At 47.8% G+C, this 15,530-nt stretch overlaps 1 protein-coding gene across 1 annotated transcript in view; it reads left to right on the forward strand.

The window, feature by feature from the left end:
• LOC129709873 (sodium/potassium-transporting ATPase subunit beta-1-interacting protein 1) overlaps positions 1–14,338 on the forward strand; it is a 320,616-nt gene extending 306,278 nt beyond the window's left edge. The window contains exons 6-8 of the mRNA XM_055656507.1: positions 5,111–5,192; positions 9,692–9,711; positions 10,871–14,338. Coding sequence (XP_055512482.1) covers positions 5,111–5,192; positions 9,692–9,711; positions 10,871–10,902 — 134 coding nt within the window. The 3' untranslated portion in view covers positions 10,903–14,338. The remainder of the gene's footprint in view (positions 1–5,110; positions 5,193–9,691; positions 9,712–10,870) is intronic.
• The last annotated feature ends 1,192 nt before the right edge of the window (positions 14,339–15,530 follow it).

A 15,530-nucleotide genomic window follows, 5' to 3' on the forward strand; every position in this document is an offset into this window, starting at 1 on the left:
AATGTCACCCATCCTTTTCCCCTAAGGATATAACCATATGACCATATAACAATTACAGCACGGAAACAGGCCATCCCGGCCCTTCTAGTCTGCGCCGAACACTTACTCTCACCTAGTCCCATCTACCTGCACTCAGACCCTAACCCTCCATTCCTTACCTGTCTATATACCTATCCAATTTATTTTTAAATGATAAAATCAAACCTGCCTCCACCACTGGATGCTGCCTGACCCGCTGAGCACTTTACGCCTATATGTCTATTCCAACTTCAGTGTAGTTAATTGTCATGTGTACCGAGGTACAGTGAAAAGCTATTTGTTGCGCGCCATTATTAATATTACCTCAATATTAGTTCAGTTCAGTTTAGGGATACAGGCCCTTCGGCCCATCGAATCCGTGCCTGCCAGCCATCCCCACAGGGCAGTTCTGCGTTTCCACACGGTGAGGGGGGGTGGCCAGTATGACTAGGCTTCTGGTGTGGAGTGGGAAGGGGGAGGATATTCACCGTCAGAGGTTAGTGTGGACACAGTGAGCGTTCTTCGTTGCCATGGAGAATACATCAAATGTAACTATCAGAGTGTGCAACCTGGTTTAGAAGCTGGTGGACGTAATGAAACTGCTCAAGCAAACGATAACTTCGGCAGTTTGCTTTCCAAAGTATTATCATAACAATCGGTTGTGTCCTTTAAATGGCACCAGGGGTCAGACATAAGTGATGATAAATCGTACCTTTAAATGTTAATGCAGCTTCTTGCAGAAGGTTGCCGGCTGTGTGATTCAGGTGCACAAATACCTAGTGGCTACGTGCTTCCTCATTTATAAGCTTGCAATGGTCATAGGTTCTAGGAGCAGAATTAGGCCATTCGGCCCATCAAGTCTACTCCGCCATTCAATCACGGCTGATCTATTCTTTTCCTCTCAACCCCATTCTCCTGCCTTCTCCCCATGACCCCTGACACCCGTGCTAATCAAGAATCTGTCAATCTCCGCCTTATAAATATACGTTGACGTGACCTCCACAGCCGTCTGTGGCAACGAATTCCACAGATTCACCACCCTCTGACTAAAGACACACCACAGTCAAGCCCATACAGGGATGCACAGGCACACAAAGATACACACACACGCACATGCGCACAGACACACACACACATGCGCACATACGCACATGCACACACACACAGACACACACATACACACATACACACACGCATACGCACATGCATACACACAGAGACACACACATGCACGCACATGCACACACACATGCGCACACATACACGCACACACACACTGACACACGCACATGCACACACACACATGCACACACACACACACACATGCACACACACACACACACACACACACACACACACACATGCACACACACACAGACACACACATACACGCACATGGACACACACACACATGCACACACACAGACACACACACACACACACACACACACACACATGCACATACACGCACACAGTCACACACATGCATACACACAGAGACACACACACATGCACACATGCACATGCACACACACAGTCACACACATACGCACATGAATACACACAGAGACACACACATACACGCATATGCACACATGCACATGCACACACACAGAGACAAACAGATACTCGCAGCCACTGACAGAGAAGCACTTAGACAGACACACATATACACACACTGATGCACGTACACAAACATACTCGGAGACACGCATACACACTCATACACGCATAGACACACACAACTACACAGGCACACACACACAAAATCAGGAGTAGGATTAACAATGGAATTCCCTTTTGAATTTGAGGGCCGCTAAGATGTGGAACAATGCACCAACTCGCCCACAGACATTAGGAATTGAACAACTAATGCAGCCAAAACTGGACCATTCCAACAAAGACTCTGAATTGCGATTCTCGGTACAGATTGGGAATCAAAGTTGAGGCATCTAACAACAAATTTCTAATCAAAGATAGACACAAAATGCAGGAGTAACTCAGCGGGACAGGCAGCATCTCTGGAGAGAAGGAATGGGTGACGGTTCGGGGCGAGACCCTTCTTCAGACTTCAGATTTCTAATAAGTAGTCAGTCTGAAGAAGGGTTTCGGCCCGAAACGTCGCCTATTTCCTTCGCTCCATAGATGCTGCTGCACCCGCTGAGTTTCTCCAGCATTTCTGTGTACCTTCAGATTTCTAATGTTCACCTTTTCCCAAAGCACAAGCCGTTCAACAGAACACGAGGCTGAAGCCGCTTCTCACCGATACTGTTCTGCACCAAATCCAAGTACAAATGGTGATAAATATCTCCAGTACTGAGTATAGGCAGTGCAGGTAAATGCCAGATCGTGGTAGATTACTGCTGGTTTAGAATGACTTATTTTTAACAAAGACTGTGTTACCTTCCGTGACCTCCGAGATTTTAAATATCCTTCAAATGAAAACGTTGAACCTTCAAGTGAAATTTGGACACATCCACTTGGTTTAAGTTATCGGCAATTGTCCTGAATAATTGACTGAGCTCGGTTGCTTGGCTGAGAATACACGACCCCTAGCTCGTGTTTGGGGAGCTCTCAGTGTCCGGACCACCTGCATCTCACTCAGCCTCCACTCAGTACTCCTGCATTCTCATAGGTAAACTGGTCACTCTCGGCCTCCCCACTGTCACATGTGCCTGGATAAAGGATTTCCTCACCAACCGGCCCCAGACTGTGAGACTCGGCCCCCACCTCTCCTCCACTCGCAGGTTGAGTACCGGTTCCCCACAGGGCTGTGTGCTAAGCCCCCTCTTATACTGTCTCTACACCTACGACTGTAGTCCGGCCCACAACAACAACCGCATCGTCAAATTTGCTGACGACACTACTGTGGTCGGACTTATTTCGAAGGGAGACGAGGCAGCCTACAGAGAGGAAGTCCTGAAGTTGACAACCTGGTGCTCAGAAAACAATCTGGCTCTGAACACCAGGAAAACAAAAGAGCTCATTGTCGACTTCAGGAGGCACAGCACCGACTTAGCCCCCCTACACATCAACGGCGAGTGTGTGGAGAGGGTCAACACCTTCCGGTTTCTCGGTGTCCATATCGCTGCCGACATCTCCTGGACGGACAACACGACAGCGGTCATCAAGAAGGCTCAGCAGCGGCTGCACTTCCTGAGGGTCCTCAGGAAGCACAACCTGGACTCTAACCTGCTGCTGACCTTCTATCGTCCATCGAGAGCCTGCTGACATACTGCATTACAGCATGGTATGGCAGCTGCACCATGGCAGACAGGGGGAGGCTTCAGAGGGTAACCAGGACAGCGCAGAGGATCATTGGCTGCCCTCTCCCCTCCCTGATGGACATCTACACCTCCCGCTGCCTTAGCAGGGCAAAGAAGATCATCAAAGACAGCTCCCATCCTGCGTTTGGACTGTTCGACCTGCTGCCCTCTGGAAGGCGCTATAGGTGCATCAAATCCAGGACAAACAGACTCAGGAATAGTTGCTTTCCGAGAATTATATCTACCATAAATTCAAATTCACACATGCACTGACTACACCACCCAACACGGACTTCCATCTGTATATATGTATATATGATATATGTATATATGTCCCCCCCCCCCCCCCATCTCCCTTCTGTTTTTTGTTTTTTCTGTTTCTTGCTTTTTGTGCTAAATTGTATGTATGCACTGAGTACGAGCAGCTTTCAGTTTCACTGTACATGTATAGTGACAATAAATGGCATATCTATCTATCTAGCCCCCACGGCTAAATTAGATCAAATTGGCCTTTTTTTTCCTTTCCCTGCTGCCCGCGGAGTCTTGCTGTGCACACACAAGCCAGGTTTTCCTGCATGCATGATGCCCGTTACCCGACTTGAAGGAAGGCCAGCCATCTGTTCGCCTGGCGCTGCCACGACACACATCCTCCAATCCATCATCCACCTCGCCATCTGTAACCCTATCTCCAGTTATCAATCTTTGCCGCCAACTCTCACTCAACTAATCATCCGCAATAGGCCGGGCATAGTGCATAGAGACGCTGCACTGTTCTAGCTTCTGCGTAGGAAAGATAGATTTAATCCCTGTATTCGTGCAACACACAGTGATACATTAAGGTGTGTTTTAGCACAATTAGGTTTAACACTTCCAACGCTGGATAAATGTAACCCTTACATTCATTCAATGCCCAATCTTGAACAAATGGGTGTTTTAGCACAATTCTGGAGCCGTGTAGGTTTAACCAATGTAACGCAGGATACATTTCCGCAGTTGCGTATGATGTCAAAGAAACATAGAAACATAGAAAATAGGTGCAGGAGTAGGCCATTCGTCCCTTCGATCCTGCACCGCCATTCAATATGATCATGGCTGATCATCCAACTCAGTATCCTGTACCTGCCTTCTCTCCATACCCCCTGATACCTTTAGCCACAAGGGCCACATCTAACTCCCTCTTAAGTATAGCCAATGAACTGTGGCCTCAACTACCTTCTGCGGCAGAGAATTCCAGAGATTCACCACTCTCTGTGTGAAAAATATTTTCCTCATCTCGGTCTTAAAGATTTCCCCCTTCTCCTTAAACTGTGACCCCTTGTCCTTGCAAGTTATTCATTATTCTCGTTCCAAAGAGGGCGGCACGGTGGCGCAGCGGTAGAGTTGCTGCCTTACAGCGCCAGAGGCCCGGGTTCGATCCCGACGATGGGTGCTGTCTGTACGGAGTTTGCACGTTCTCCCTGTGACCTGCCTGGGTTTTCTCCGGGTGTTCCGGTTTCCTCCCACACTCCAAAGATGTACAGGTTTGTAGGTTAATTGGGTTGGTATAAATTTAAATCGTCCCCAGTGTGTGTAGGATAGTGTTAACGTGCGGGGATCGCTGGTCGGCACGGACTCAGTGGGCTGAAGGGCCTGTTTCCGCACGGTATCTCTAAACTAGACTAAACAACATCAACAGTAGTAGAAACCCCTTATGATTACTGAGCTGTCGAGCAAGGAGCTAGTGTTCCTGCAACTGCCCGCTGGGCCGAAGGGCCTGTTTCCGTGCTCTATCTCGAAACTAAACTGAGCGAAAGGATAATAATGTTTCTTTTTCTCTCTGTTTCCAGTTGATTTCATCGGAGGATTTGATTCCTACGGGTACCAGGCCCCTCAGAAGACGTCCCATTTGCAGTTGCAGCCTCTATACACGTGAGTACATCAGACCGTGATGGAGCCCGACACCAGCGCCCCCCGTGCTCTCCACCCCCTCCCCCTCCCCCGCCCCACGTTTACGCCTGCCGCAGATCCCTGTCCAAGGATAATCATCCATTTTTTATTTTTACTGCTTGTCTGGGAGAAACATCCTTCATTTTATTGTTCCCTCCACTGCGATGGCTGCCGCTAATTGGCATTCACAGGGGAACGAGGAGCTCCCAAGGCCAGGGGGGCTTTGAATATCTCATGTACAGGTGCAGTGTCCGTAACTACTGTACGTATGTGGGTATGTGTCCGCGGGCAGCCGTGTACAGCTGCTGCCTCACAGCGCCAGAGACACTGTTTCGATCCTGACTATGGGTGCCGTCTGCAGGACTTTCATATGAAGAAAGACTGGATAGACTCGGCTTGCACTCGCTAGAATTTAGAAGATTGAGGGGGGATCTTATAGAAACTTACAAAATTCTTAAGGGGTTGGACAGGCTAGATGCAGGAAGATTATTCCCGATGTTGGGGAAGTCCAGAACTAGGGGTCACAGTTTAAGGATAAGAGGGAAGTCTTTTAGGACCGAGATGAGAAAATCATTTTTTACACAGAGAGTGGTGAATCTGTGGAATTCACTGCCACAGAAGGTAGTTTAGGCCAGTTCATTGGCTATATTTAAGAGGGAGTTAGATGTGGCCCTTGTGGCTAAAGGGGTCAGGGGGTATGGAGAGGATGGGGATACTGAATTGGATGATCAGCCATGATCGTATCGAATGGCGGTGCAGGCTCGAAGGGCCGAATGGCCTACTCCTGCACCTATTTTCTATGTTTCTATGTTCTCTCCGTGACCGTGTGGGTTTTCACCGGGTGCTCTGGTTTCCTCCCACATTCCAAAGACGTGTATGTTTGTAGGTTAATTGGCTTCTGTAACTTGTCCCTAGTGTGTGGGATAGTGCTGGTGTACGGGGTGATCGTCGGTCAGTGTGGACTCGGTGGGCCGAAGGGCCTGTTTCCATGCTGTATCTCTCGAGGCTATGGGAGACTGGGCATGTGTCTGAGATGACATGAGGGGAAACTGAGGGAGCTCCCACACAACCTGACCAGGCTCACACGTGCTGGGTAACTGTTGACCTCGTTGCCCTAAAACCTCCATAACATCCGACCCCACCCCCACGAGCAGATACATAGAAACATAGACAATAGGTGCAGCAGTAGGCCATTCAGCCCTTCGAGCCAGCATTCGCCATTCAATATGATCATGGCTGATCATGCAAAATCAGTACTTCCCCATATCCTATGATTCCATTAGTGGAAGGTTGCAGGTCACCTCGACCTTGATTTTTCTTTTGGGTGACGGGCAAGATCACCAGAGGTTGCTGTTTAGGTCTCCTAAGTGGGACAGGGGCTGTAAGCCCCTGTCCCACTTAGGAGACCTAAACAGCAACCTCTGGTGACCTGGGCTGAATGACTGTAACTTCTACCCAACAACCCGCCATGTCAGGTTTAATTTTTAACACTTGGTTTATACTCTCTAGAATTTAGGAGACTGAGAGGGGGTCTTATAGAAACTTACAAAATTCTTAAGGGGTTGGACAGGCTAGATGCAGGAAGATTGCTCCCGATGTTGGGGAAGTCCAGGACAAGGGGTCACAGCTTAAGGATAAGGGGGGAATCCTTTAAAACCGAGATGAGAAGAACTTTTTTTACACAGAGAGTGGTGAATCTCTGGAACTCTCTGCCACAGAGGGTAGTTGAGGCCACAGTTCATTGGCTATATTTAAGAGGGAGTTAGATGTGGCCCTTGTGGCTAAGGGGATCAGAGGGTATAGAGAGAAGGCAGGTACGGGATACTGAGTTGGATGATCAGCCATGATCATATTGAATGGCGGTGCAGGCTCGAAGGGCCGAATTTCTATGTTTCTATGTTTCTATGTTTCTATGTAAGAGTTTACAGGATCCATTAAGTTTGATAGGATTGATTAGCAACCATATTGAACGTTAAATCCCCCAATTGCTCCACAGTATTAAATAATATTTCAGCAAAATGATTTAATTGCATCCCGCCAACAGTTTTCTTGCTGGTGACGTTGGTTGTTAAAAGTAAACACATACCGTCGTGGCGCCATTTGTTGCCCCCTGACTCCAATGCACGTTATCATTGACTTCAATTGAGCCCTGCTGACCAAATATGGATGTGTCGGGAGGAACTGCAGATGCTGGTTTAAACCGAAGATGGACACAAAATGCCGGAGTAACTCAGCGGGACAGGCAGCATCTCTGGAGTCATAGAGACACGGAGTGATACAGCATGGAAACAGGCTCTTCAGCCCAACTTGCCCACACCAGCCAACATGTCCCAGCTACACTAGTCCCACCTGCCTGCGCATGGTCCATAGTCCTCCAAACCTGTGTTTAAGAAGGAACTGCAGATGCTGGAAAATCAAAGGTACACAAAAATGCTGGCGAAACTCAGCGGGTTCATCAGCATCTATGGAGCGAAGGAAATAGGTAACGTTTCGGGCCTATTTCCTTCGCTCCATAGATGCTGCTGCACCCGCTGAGTTTCTCCAGCATTTTTGTGTACCTCCTAACCTGTCCTGTCCATGTACCTGTCTGTTTCTTAAACGTTGGGATAGTCCCCGCCTCAACTGCCTCCTCCAGCAGCTCGTTCCATACACCCACCACCCTTTGTGTGAAAATGTCACCCCTCGGATTCCTAATAAATCTTTTCCCCTTCGCCTTGAACCTCTGGTCCTCGATTCCCCTGCTCTGGGAAAGAGACTGCATCTACCCGATCTATTCCTCTCAAGATTTTAAACATTCGTATTTATTCTTTCGGATCACCCCTCCCCTCCCCCCCCATCCTCCTGCGCTCCAAGAGGAATAGAGACCCAGCCTGCTCAACCCCTCCTTATAGCGCGCACCCTTGTCACTCAGACTGAAGAAGTGTCTCGACCTGAAACGTCACCCCTGCTCCTTCTCTCCAGAGATGCTGCCTGTCCCGCTGAGTTACTCCAGCATTCTATGTCGATCTTTGACCAGGAATGGGTGTCTAAGTACCTGCCAAGTGTGGTTGCTAAGCCGGTGCATTGTAAGTTCAGGCACTGAAGATCGTGGCTGACAGCTCAGATTAATTAAGTGCTGTATCTGGGATATCAAAATCTGCAATAAAGTGCAGTCTCACTAATTATATTTTAATTAATATTTTCAGTGATATTTACCAACAGCACTTTCTGGATTGGAGGCTCATTTATCACCGTGCTCTGAGACATTGGGGCAGAGCAGTGTAATGAATTTGTAATCTGTAGAGCATTTGAAGGCAGGATATATCTGTGGGAAGAATGTATTTACACTGGTGGAACTTTTGACTTTCCATCGCCTCCCTTTCAAACCAATATAGTGTGCCTGAAAATTTACAAAGGAAATATTTCCATTTTAATATTTAATAATATCCACTAGCACTATCTGCTACATGAGGCGGCACAGTGACAAAGCTTTTTTAGTTTAACCTTAGTTTTAAATTTAGAGATGCAGAGTGGAAACAGGCCCACTGAGTCCACGCCGACCAGCGATTCCCGCATATCAACACTATCCTGCACCCACACTAGGGCCAATTTTTATATTTACCAAGCCAATTTACCTACAAACTTGAGATGGACACAAAATGCTGGAGTAACTCAGCGGGACAGGCAGCATCTCTGGAGAGAAGGAATGGGTGACTTTTCGGGTCCCAAGAAGGGTATCGACCCGAAACGCTACCCATTCTTTCTCTCCAGAGATGCTGCCTGTTCCCGCTGAGTTACTCCAGGTTTTTGTGTCTATCTAAAGGAAACCAACAATCCTTCAAGCCAGAACTTCCAGAAACAAGCCCAGTTCGAGTTATCTCCAGACTAGGTCGGCATCCCTAGTGAATGCAGTTTTGATTTGTTTTCTCCAAAGCAGCCTGATGTTGGAGTCATTTTTGAGCCTCTCTATAAAATCGCTGGATTCATTTGTCACACAGCTTCCTATCATAATGGGACATGGAAACAGGCCTGTTGGCCCACCTTGCCCATGCCGACAAAAATGCTCCATCTACTTTCGCTTGCGTTTTGTCCATCATTCCTTTATCAATGCACGAGTGACTCTCGATACAAAAGTTATTTTTACTTAAGTGCAACATTGACTCATACGCTAGCCATGAGGCTACTTAAAGGAATTCTGTCCCAGTGAAAATCAGCTCGATCAGCTATGTTCAGAGAGTAAAAGTGGGATAATACTTCCATTCAGGCGTATGTGGCACGATGGCATATTTTCTACCATTCTCATCGGCTCATTACAAGTGTGGGAGAAACTTTCCCAAACACATTTCCAGTTGAGTGGTCACCCTTTAAAGAACAGGAAAGGTTGTGAAACGCATCCGTAAAGCTCTCTGGCATGAGCCACGTTAATGGTACTTTGTAGAATGTGATGAAAATGATGGCTGAATATCCAACAAATTTACTGAATTAATTCATTTCTCTTTCAGGATTCCATCCAGGAGCACTGGTAGGTAACTCCCATCTGTCTATTAATGACGTCTCTGTGTTCTGGTTAGAGGGGCAGTGGCCAGACTGGATGTTCGACCTATTATTAATATTATTATCGTCCGAAGATGGCTGTCAACCCGAAACGTCACCTATTTCCCTTTCTCCAGAGATGCTGCCTGACCCGCTGAGTTACTCCAGCTTTTTGTGCCTGTATTGGATCTATTAGCTGCTCTGTGACACCTTTCTGTGCCTATAAGCACGTTAATAGCTGTATCAAATGGCATTGATGCTGTGGAAGTAGGAACTGCAGATGCTGGTTTACACTGAAATTCGGCACAAAGTGCTGGAGTAACTCAGCCGGACAGGCAGCATCTGTGGAGAAAAGGAATGGGCGATGTTTCAGGTCAAGACCCATCTTCGGACTGATAGACAGGGGAGTGGGAAACTAGAGGTATGGGAAGGTACAGAACAAGGCCCCTGGTTTGTCTTGTTCTATTCTTGTTTCCAGACTTCCCCCCACACCCCTACAATCAAGGGTCTTGACCCGAAATGTCACCCATCCATTTTGTTCGGAGATGCTGGAGAAAATCACTCTCTTCAGCATCTCTGCGTTTTGTGTCTATCACAAACCTTTAACGTAGAGTGTTAGAGTAACACCATGGCCCTTCAGCCCAACTTGCCCACACCATCCAACATGTCCCAGCTACACTAGTCCCACCTGCCTGCATTTGGCCCTTATCCCTCCAAACGTGCCATATCCATGTACCTGTCTAACTCTTTCTTAAACGTTGGGATAGTCCCTGCCTCAACTAGCTCCTCTGACAGCTTGTTCCATACTCCCACCATCCTTTGTGTGAAAAATGTTACCCCTCAGATTCCTATTAAATCTTTTCCGCTTCACCTTAAACCTATGTGTCCTCTGGTCCTCGATTCACCTACTCTGGGCAAGAGACTCTGCTTCTACCCGACCTATTCCCCTCATGGTTGTGTACACCTCTATAAGAACTCCCCCTTCATCCTCCTGCGCTCCAAGGCATAGAGTCCCAGCCTGCTCAACCTCTCCCTACTGCTCACACCCTCGAGCCCTGGCAACATCCATCCTCCTAAAACCATTTAAAATTTTTTTATTTTTTTTTCAGTTGCGTGTTTAATTGACTGCAGCTTTTTTTCCTCTCCAGGTCAGGGTAAACAGGGGACTTCCTGGTCGTAGGGAGCCGGGGCGCAGAAAACTAGGGCCACAGGCAATGGTCTGCAACAGAGCACCAAGAGCAGACACTGTTTGGGGATATTGTCGAAGAATCAGAACGCTCCATGAGGCACGGAGTGACGGAGAGGGAGAGGGAGAGAGACGTACAGGAGGATTGTAGGGAATTCAGACAAAGAAACCTCAGTGGTAACCAGTTGTAAATGTCATTGAAACTTCACAGAACAACAGAGAATTTTGGTACTTTTAGGATTAGGCAGGTACAGTGGCGCCCTCTGATGTTGGATGTCCATTGCGACTGGCTGTATTCACAAAGCAGTCCATCTCCCCCCATGCAAGGTGAACGCCCATGGAATGAGGAATGTTTTAACACTTACAGGCAGGTGGCGCCACCACCGGCTCAGGCCAAGGACAAGTGGAGCAGTTGGTGTTGTGGGCCCCAGCGTTTAACTTTGTAACCAGCCAAGAGAGGGGATGGTGTCTGCTCCCATTGTCCAGTTGGAAAAGAAATATGTGCAGTTTTTTTTTAGGGTTTTTTCTTTTTTTTTATCTCTCTTTTACCAAAGACTTCAGTCCAAGCTGAAGCTGAGTTGCAAAGATTGCTGCAATTCTTCCAACTACAACTGGCCTTTTGCGGTTTTAATGTCATGAGCACCAAGATGTGGACACAGGCAAGGCCGTTGACTGGATGCGATGCAAGAAAAGGCTGGTTGGGAGAATTCTCTGGTTCTGTTTGTGTTTGAGGTTCACTACATGCTTACCCAGGTGTGTGTACATTGCACCAATTTTCTTTCTTCTAAAGGGCCACTGTGATTCAGTCTTATGTCACTGCAAGTCCAAATGAAATCAATTGTCCCCCCCAATCCCTTTCTTTATCTAATTTCCTGGCGGTTTTGTGGTTAGCGCCAGTGTTTATGCTGGTGATCTCCGTTTCAGGACTAAAGCTTTTCACTGTACCTCGGTACAGGTGGCAATGAACTAAACTCAAACTCATGACTTTGGCAATAGTTTTCCACTCTTTGGAATCCATTCCACAGATAAACAGGATTTGGTGCCATAACAGCAGTTACCACACAATTTGCCTCTCCCCCTCCTCCCCTCCCCCTCCTTAGCCAAGAAATGACTGACGTAATCGTGAAAGGTCTGGATAGAATGGATGTGGAGAGGATGTTTCCACTAGTGGGAGAGTCTAGGTCCAGAGGCCATAGCCTCAGAATAACAGGACATACCTTTAGAAAGGAGATAAGGACATTTTTATTTAGTCAGAGGGTGGTGAATCTGTGGAATTCATTGCCACAGGTAGCTGTGGTGACCAAATCGATGGATGTTTTTTAAGGTGGAGTTTGATCGATTAGTAAGAGTGTCAAGGTTTATGGGGAGAAGGCAGGAGAATGGGGTTGAGGGAAAGATAGACCAGCCATGATTGGATGGCAGAGTAGACTTGATGGGCCGAATGGCCTAATTCGGCTCCTACAACTTATGAACCCATAAGTGGATTCCAAACCATCTCAAGTCAGTAGGCCTGTCCCCCTTGGCTTTGGTTTCACTGTCACTCCCCAAATGGTTTCCATTGCAACAGCAAACCTGGATGAAGAAATGTCAACTGGGGTTCCAATGTCCCCAATGTTCAGTGATACCTATTGTCTGAGAGGATATAAGATATTTCAGGAGGCAGATAACCTCTGAGGTATCATCTGATATTTTTGGGAGGAGAGGGGGGGAGTTTATTGTTCCATGATGTATTTTCTGGATAAATGGTTGTCATTTGTGGTAGGGGTAAGAGTAACCCAGTTGACCACGTGGTCCATGTTGTTGGGGTTTTGTGGCCTTGTCTATGCATTTGAGGTGACCGGGCCACAGGGTGAATGGTGAGCAGGGGTCAAGGTTGGGAGGGTGGTACCTCCAGCCCATTCTTGATGTCCTGGCGATGGTTTGTATCCGGTCCTTTAGGTGGTTGTGCTGTTTGACGTTTCGAAGCTATCAGGGCTGGGGTGGGATTAGTGCTAGAGGGGTGGGCAAGGTGGAGATGCTTCTTGCATCACCCATGAAGATCTGGAGGACACTCCAGAAGTTCTACTGAGTTGGGTGGTTTGAGGAGCCCGATGAACGTGCGCTGTGACTCTGGCGAGCAGTGCTCTTGGTGCTGGAAGGTTCACCTGTGGCCCATCAGTTGGCGGGGTTGTGCTTTTCCCCCTCCGTGCTTGTCCTCCATCGCTCATCCCAAGAAGAAAATGGGAACCTGCTAAAAGATTGTTGCCTTTGTAAGCTCCGGTTGCAGGAAAGATGTTCCAGATGTTGAGAGAGTCCAGAACCAGGACCAGAACAGTTGAAGAATAAGGGGTAGGCTTTTTCGGACTGAGATGAGGAAAATCTTTTTCACCCAGAGAGTTGTGAATCTGTGGAATTCTCTGCCACAGAAGGCAGTGGAGGCCAATTCACTGGATGTTTTCAAGAGAGAGTTAGATTTAGCTCTTGGGGCTAACGGAATCAAGGGATATGAGGGAAAAAGCAGGAACGGGGTACTGATTTTGGATGATTATTTTGAATGGCGGTGCTGGCTCAAAGGGCCGAATGGCCTACTCCTGCACCTATTTTCTATGTTTCTATGAAGACCAGGCGTTTGTTATATTGGGTTGCTGGGGAACATTGATAATGAACTGTCACTAAGTTCAACAGATACCATGGGAACGTTCTCAAGAAGAGGTCATTGAGTTCTTGGGCTTTTTAACAGCGATGAACCTTTCCCCTTGGCTTGCGTCACCCTGCAGTAACACAAACACAGCCCAGTAGGCAGGAAGGTAGCTGAGATGTTTATTTCGTTGGCTATGGGCATTGTTTGGCACATGTGGCATTCGACATCCATTTTTAATCGCCCTTGATAAGGTGATGGGGAGTCCGGTTGGTGTACTGCCGTGGCCTGACTGGTGAAAGTACTCCCGCAGTGCCGTCGGGGAGAAATGCCACCACAACGACCCAGCGGAGCGACGGGGCGCAACGTTGGGAAGGTGCGAGATGGAGGGGGCACACCCCCAGTTGTGGCGATCTCCTTGCGTAGATGCTGCCCTGGTAAAGAGCAGGAGATGCATGGGTGGTGACCAGCGGCCCTGCAATGATGAAATGCCTGGCCTCCACCTCAATGCACCAACGTCAATAAACCGAGCTGACCCTGGTGGTACTCAATGCCAGGTTGGATGTGGGGCTTACCAGGGAGGCTGAGGGAGCGGGAATGTTGTTCCAGTTCCAGCACTTTTCCAAGGCTTGGACCTGTCTTGTGAATACAGCCACCGGGCTAGACGCCTTAAGACTTTTTTTGACAACCTACCGAATGTGTATCACAGCTTTTCTGCCACACATTATCTTTGAAAATGTTGGTGTACAAGATTATCACTGAATTTTGTAGTAGCTGATGGGAAAATAAAATGAAGGCTGCCGCCAGTTTTAATAGTAGATTGTGTGTTGATTTGAAAAATAATTTCCTGCACGTGATTCACCACAAGCCAAAGAAGAGAGCGTGTTACATTCCATTACCACGGGCGACACGGTGGCACAGCGGTAGTGTCACTGCCTTACAGCGCTCACAACGCCAGAGACCCCGGTTCGATCCCAACTACGGGTGCTGTCTGTACGGAGTTTGCATGTTCTCCCTGTGACTGCGCGGGTTTTCTCTGAGATCTTTGGTTTCCACCCCACTCCAAAGATGCACAGGCCTGTAGGTTAATTGGCTTGGTAGAAAATGTAAATTGCCCTGAGTGTGTGTAGGATAGTGTTAATGTGCAGGGATCGCTGGTGGGTGCAGACTAAGTGGGCCGAAGGGCCTGTTTCTGTGCTGTATCCCTTATCTAAATTACTGCCACATGTCCCAAAGTGATTTATAACAATGGAATACCTATGGGCTGTTGTCAAATTAAGCTCCCATGGACCATAATGAATTAATGGAGAGACTTGTATTTAGTGTTCCCGATGTTGGGGAAGTCCAGGCCAAGGGGTCACAGCTTAAGGATAAGGGGGAAATCCTTTAGAACCGAGATGAGAAAAACTTTTTTCACACAGAGAGTGGTGAATCTCTGGAACTCTCTGCCACAGAGGGTAGTTGAGGCCAGTTCATTGGCTATATTTAAGAGGGAGTTAGATGTGGCCCTTGTGGCTATGGGGATCAGAGGGTATGGAGAGAAGGCAGGTACTGGATACTGAGTTGGATGATCAGCCATGATCATATTGAATGGCGGTGCAGGCTCGAAGGGCCGAATGGCCTACTCCTGCACCTAATTTCTATGTTTCTATAAGTGCAGAATTGAGCCATTCGGCCCATCAAAACTATGCTGTTCAATCATGGCTGAACTATCTCTCCCTCCCAACCCCATCCTCCTGCCTTCGCCCCATAACCCCTGACACCCGTCTACTAATCAAGGGTCCATCTATCTCTGCCTTAAAAATATCCATTGACTTGCCCCCCCCACAGCCGTCTGTTGGGAGGGAAAGATAGATCAGCCATGATTGAATGGCAGAGTAGACTTGACGGGCTGAATGGCCTAAATCTGCTCCTAGAACCTATGAAATGATTGTCTTTGCGGTTCGCATCGAGGTCATCGCGAATAATGTGTTGAGCAACAGTGCAGTGTAACTAACGCCTTTAG

Source organism: Leucoraja erinacea, chromosome 26, assembly GCF_028641065.1.
Source record: "Leucoraja erinacea ecotype New England chromosome 26, Leri_hhj_1, whole genome shotgun sequence".
Taxonomy (NCBI): Eukaryota; Metazoa; Chordata; class Chondrichthyes; order Rajiformes; family Rajidae; genus Leucoraja; species Leucoraja erinaceus.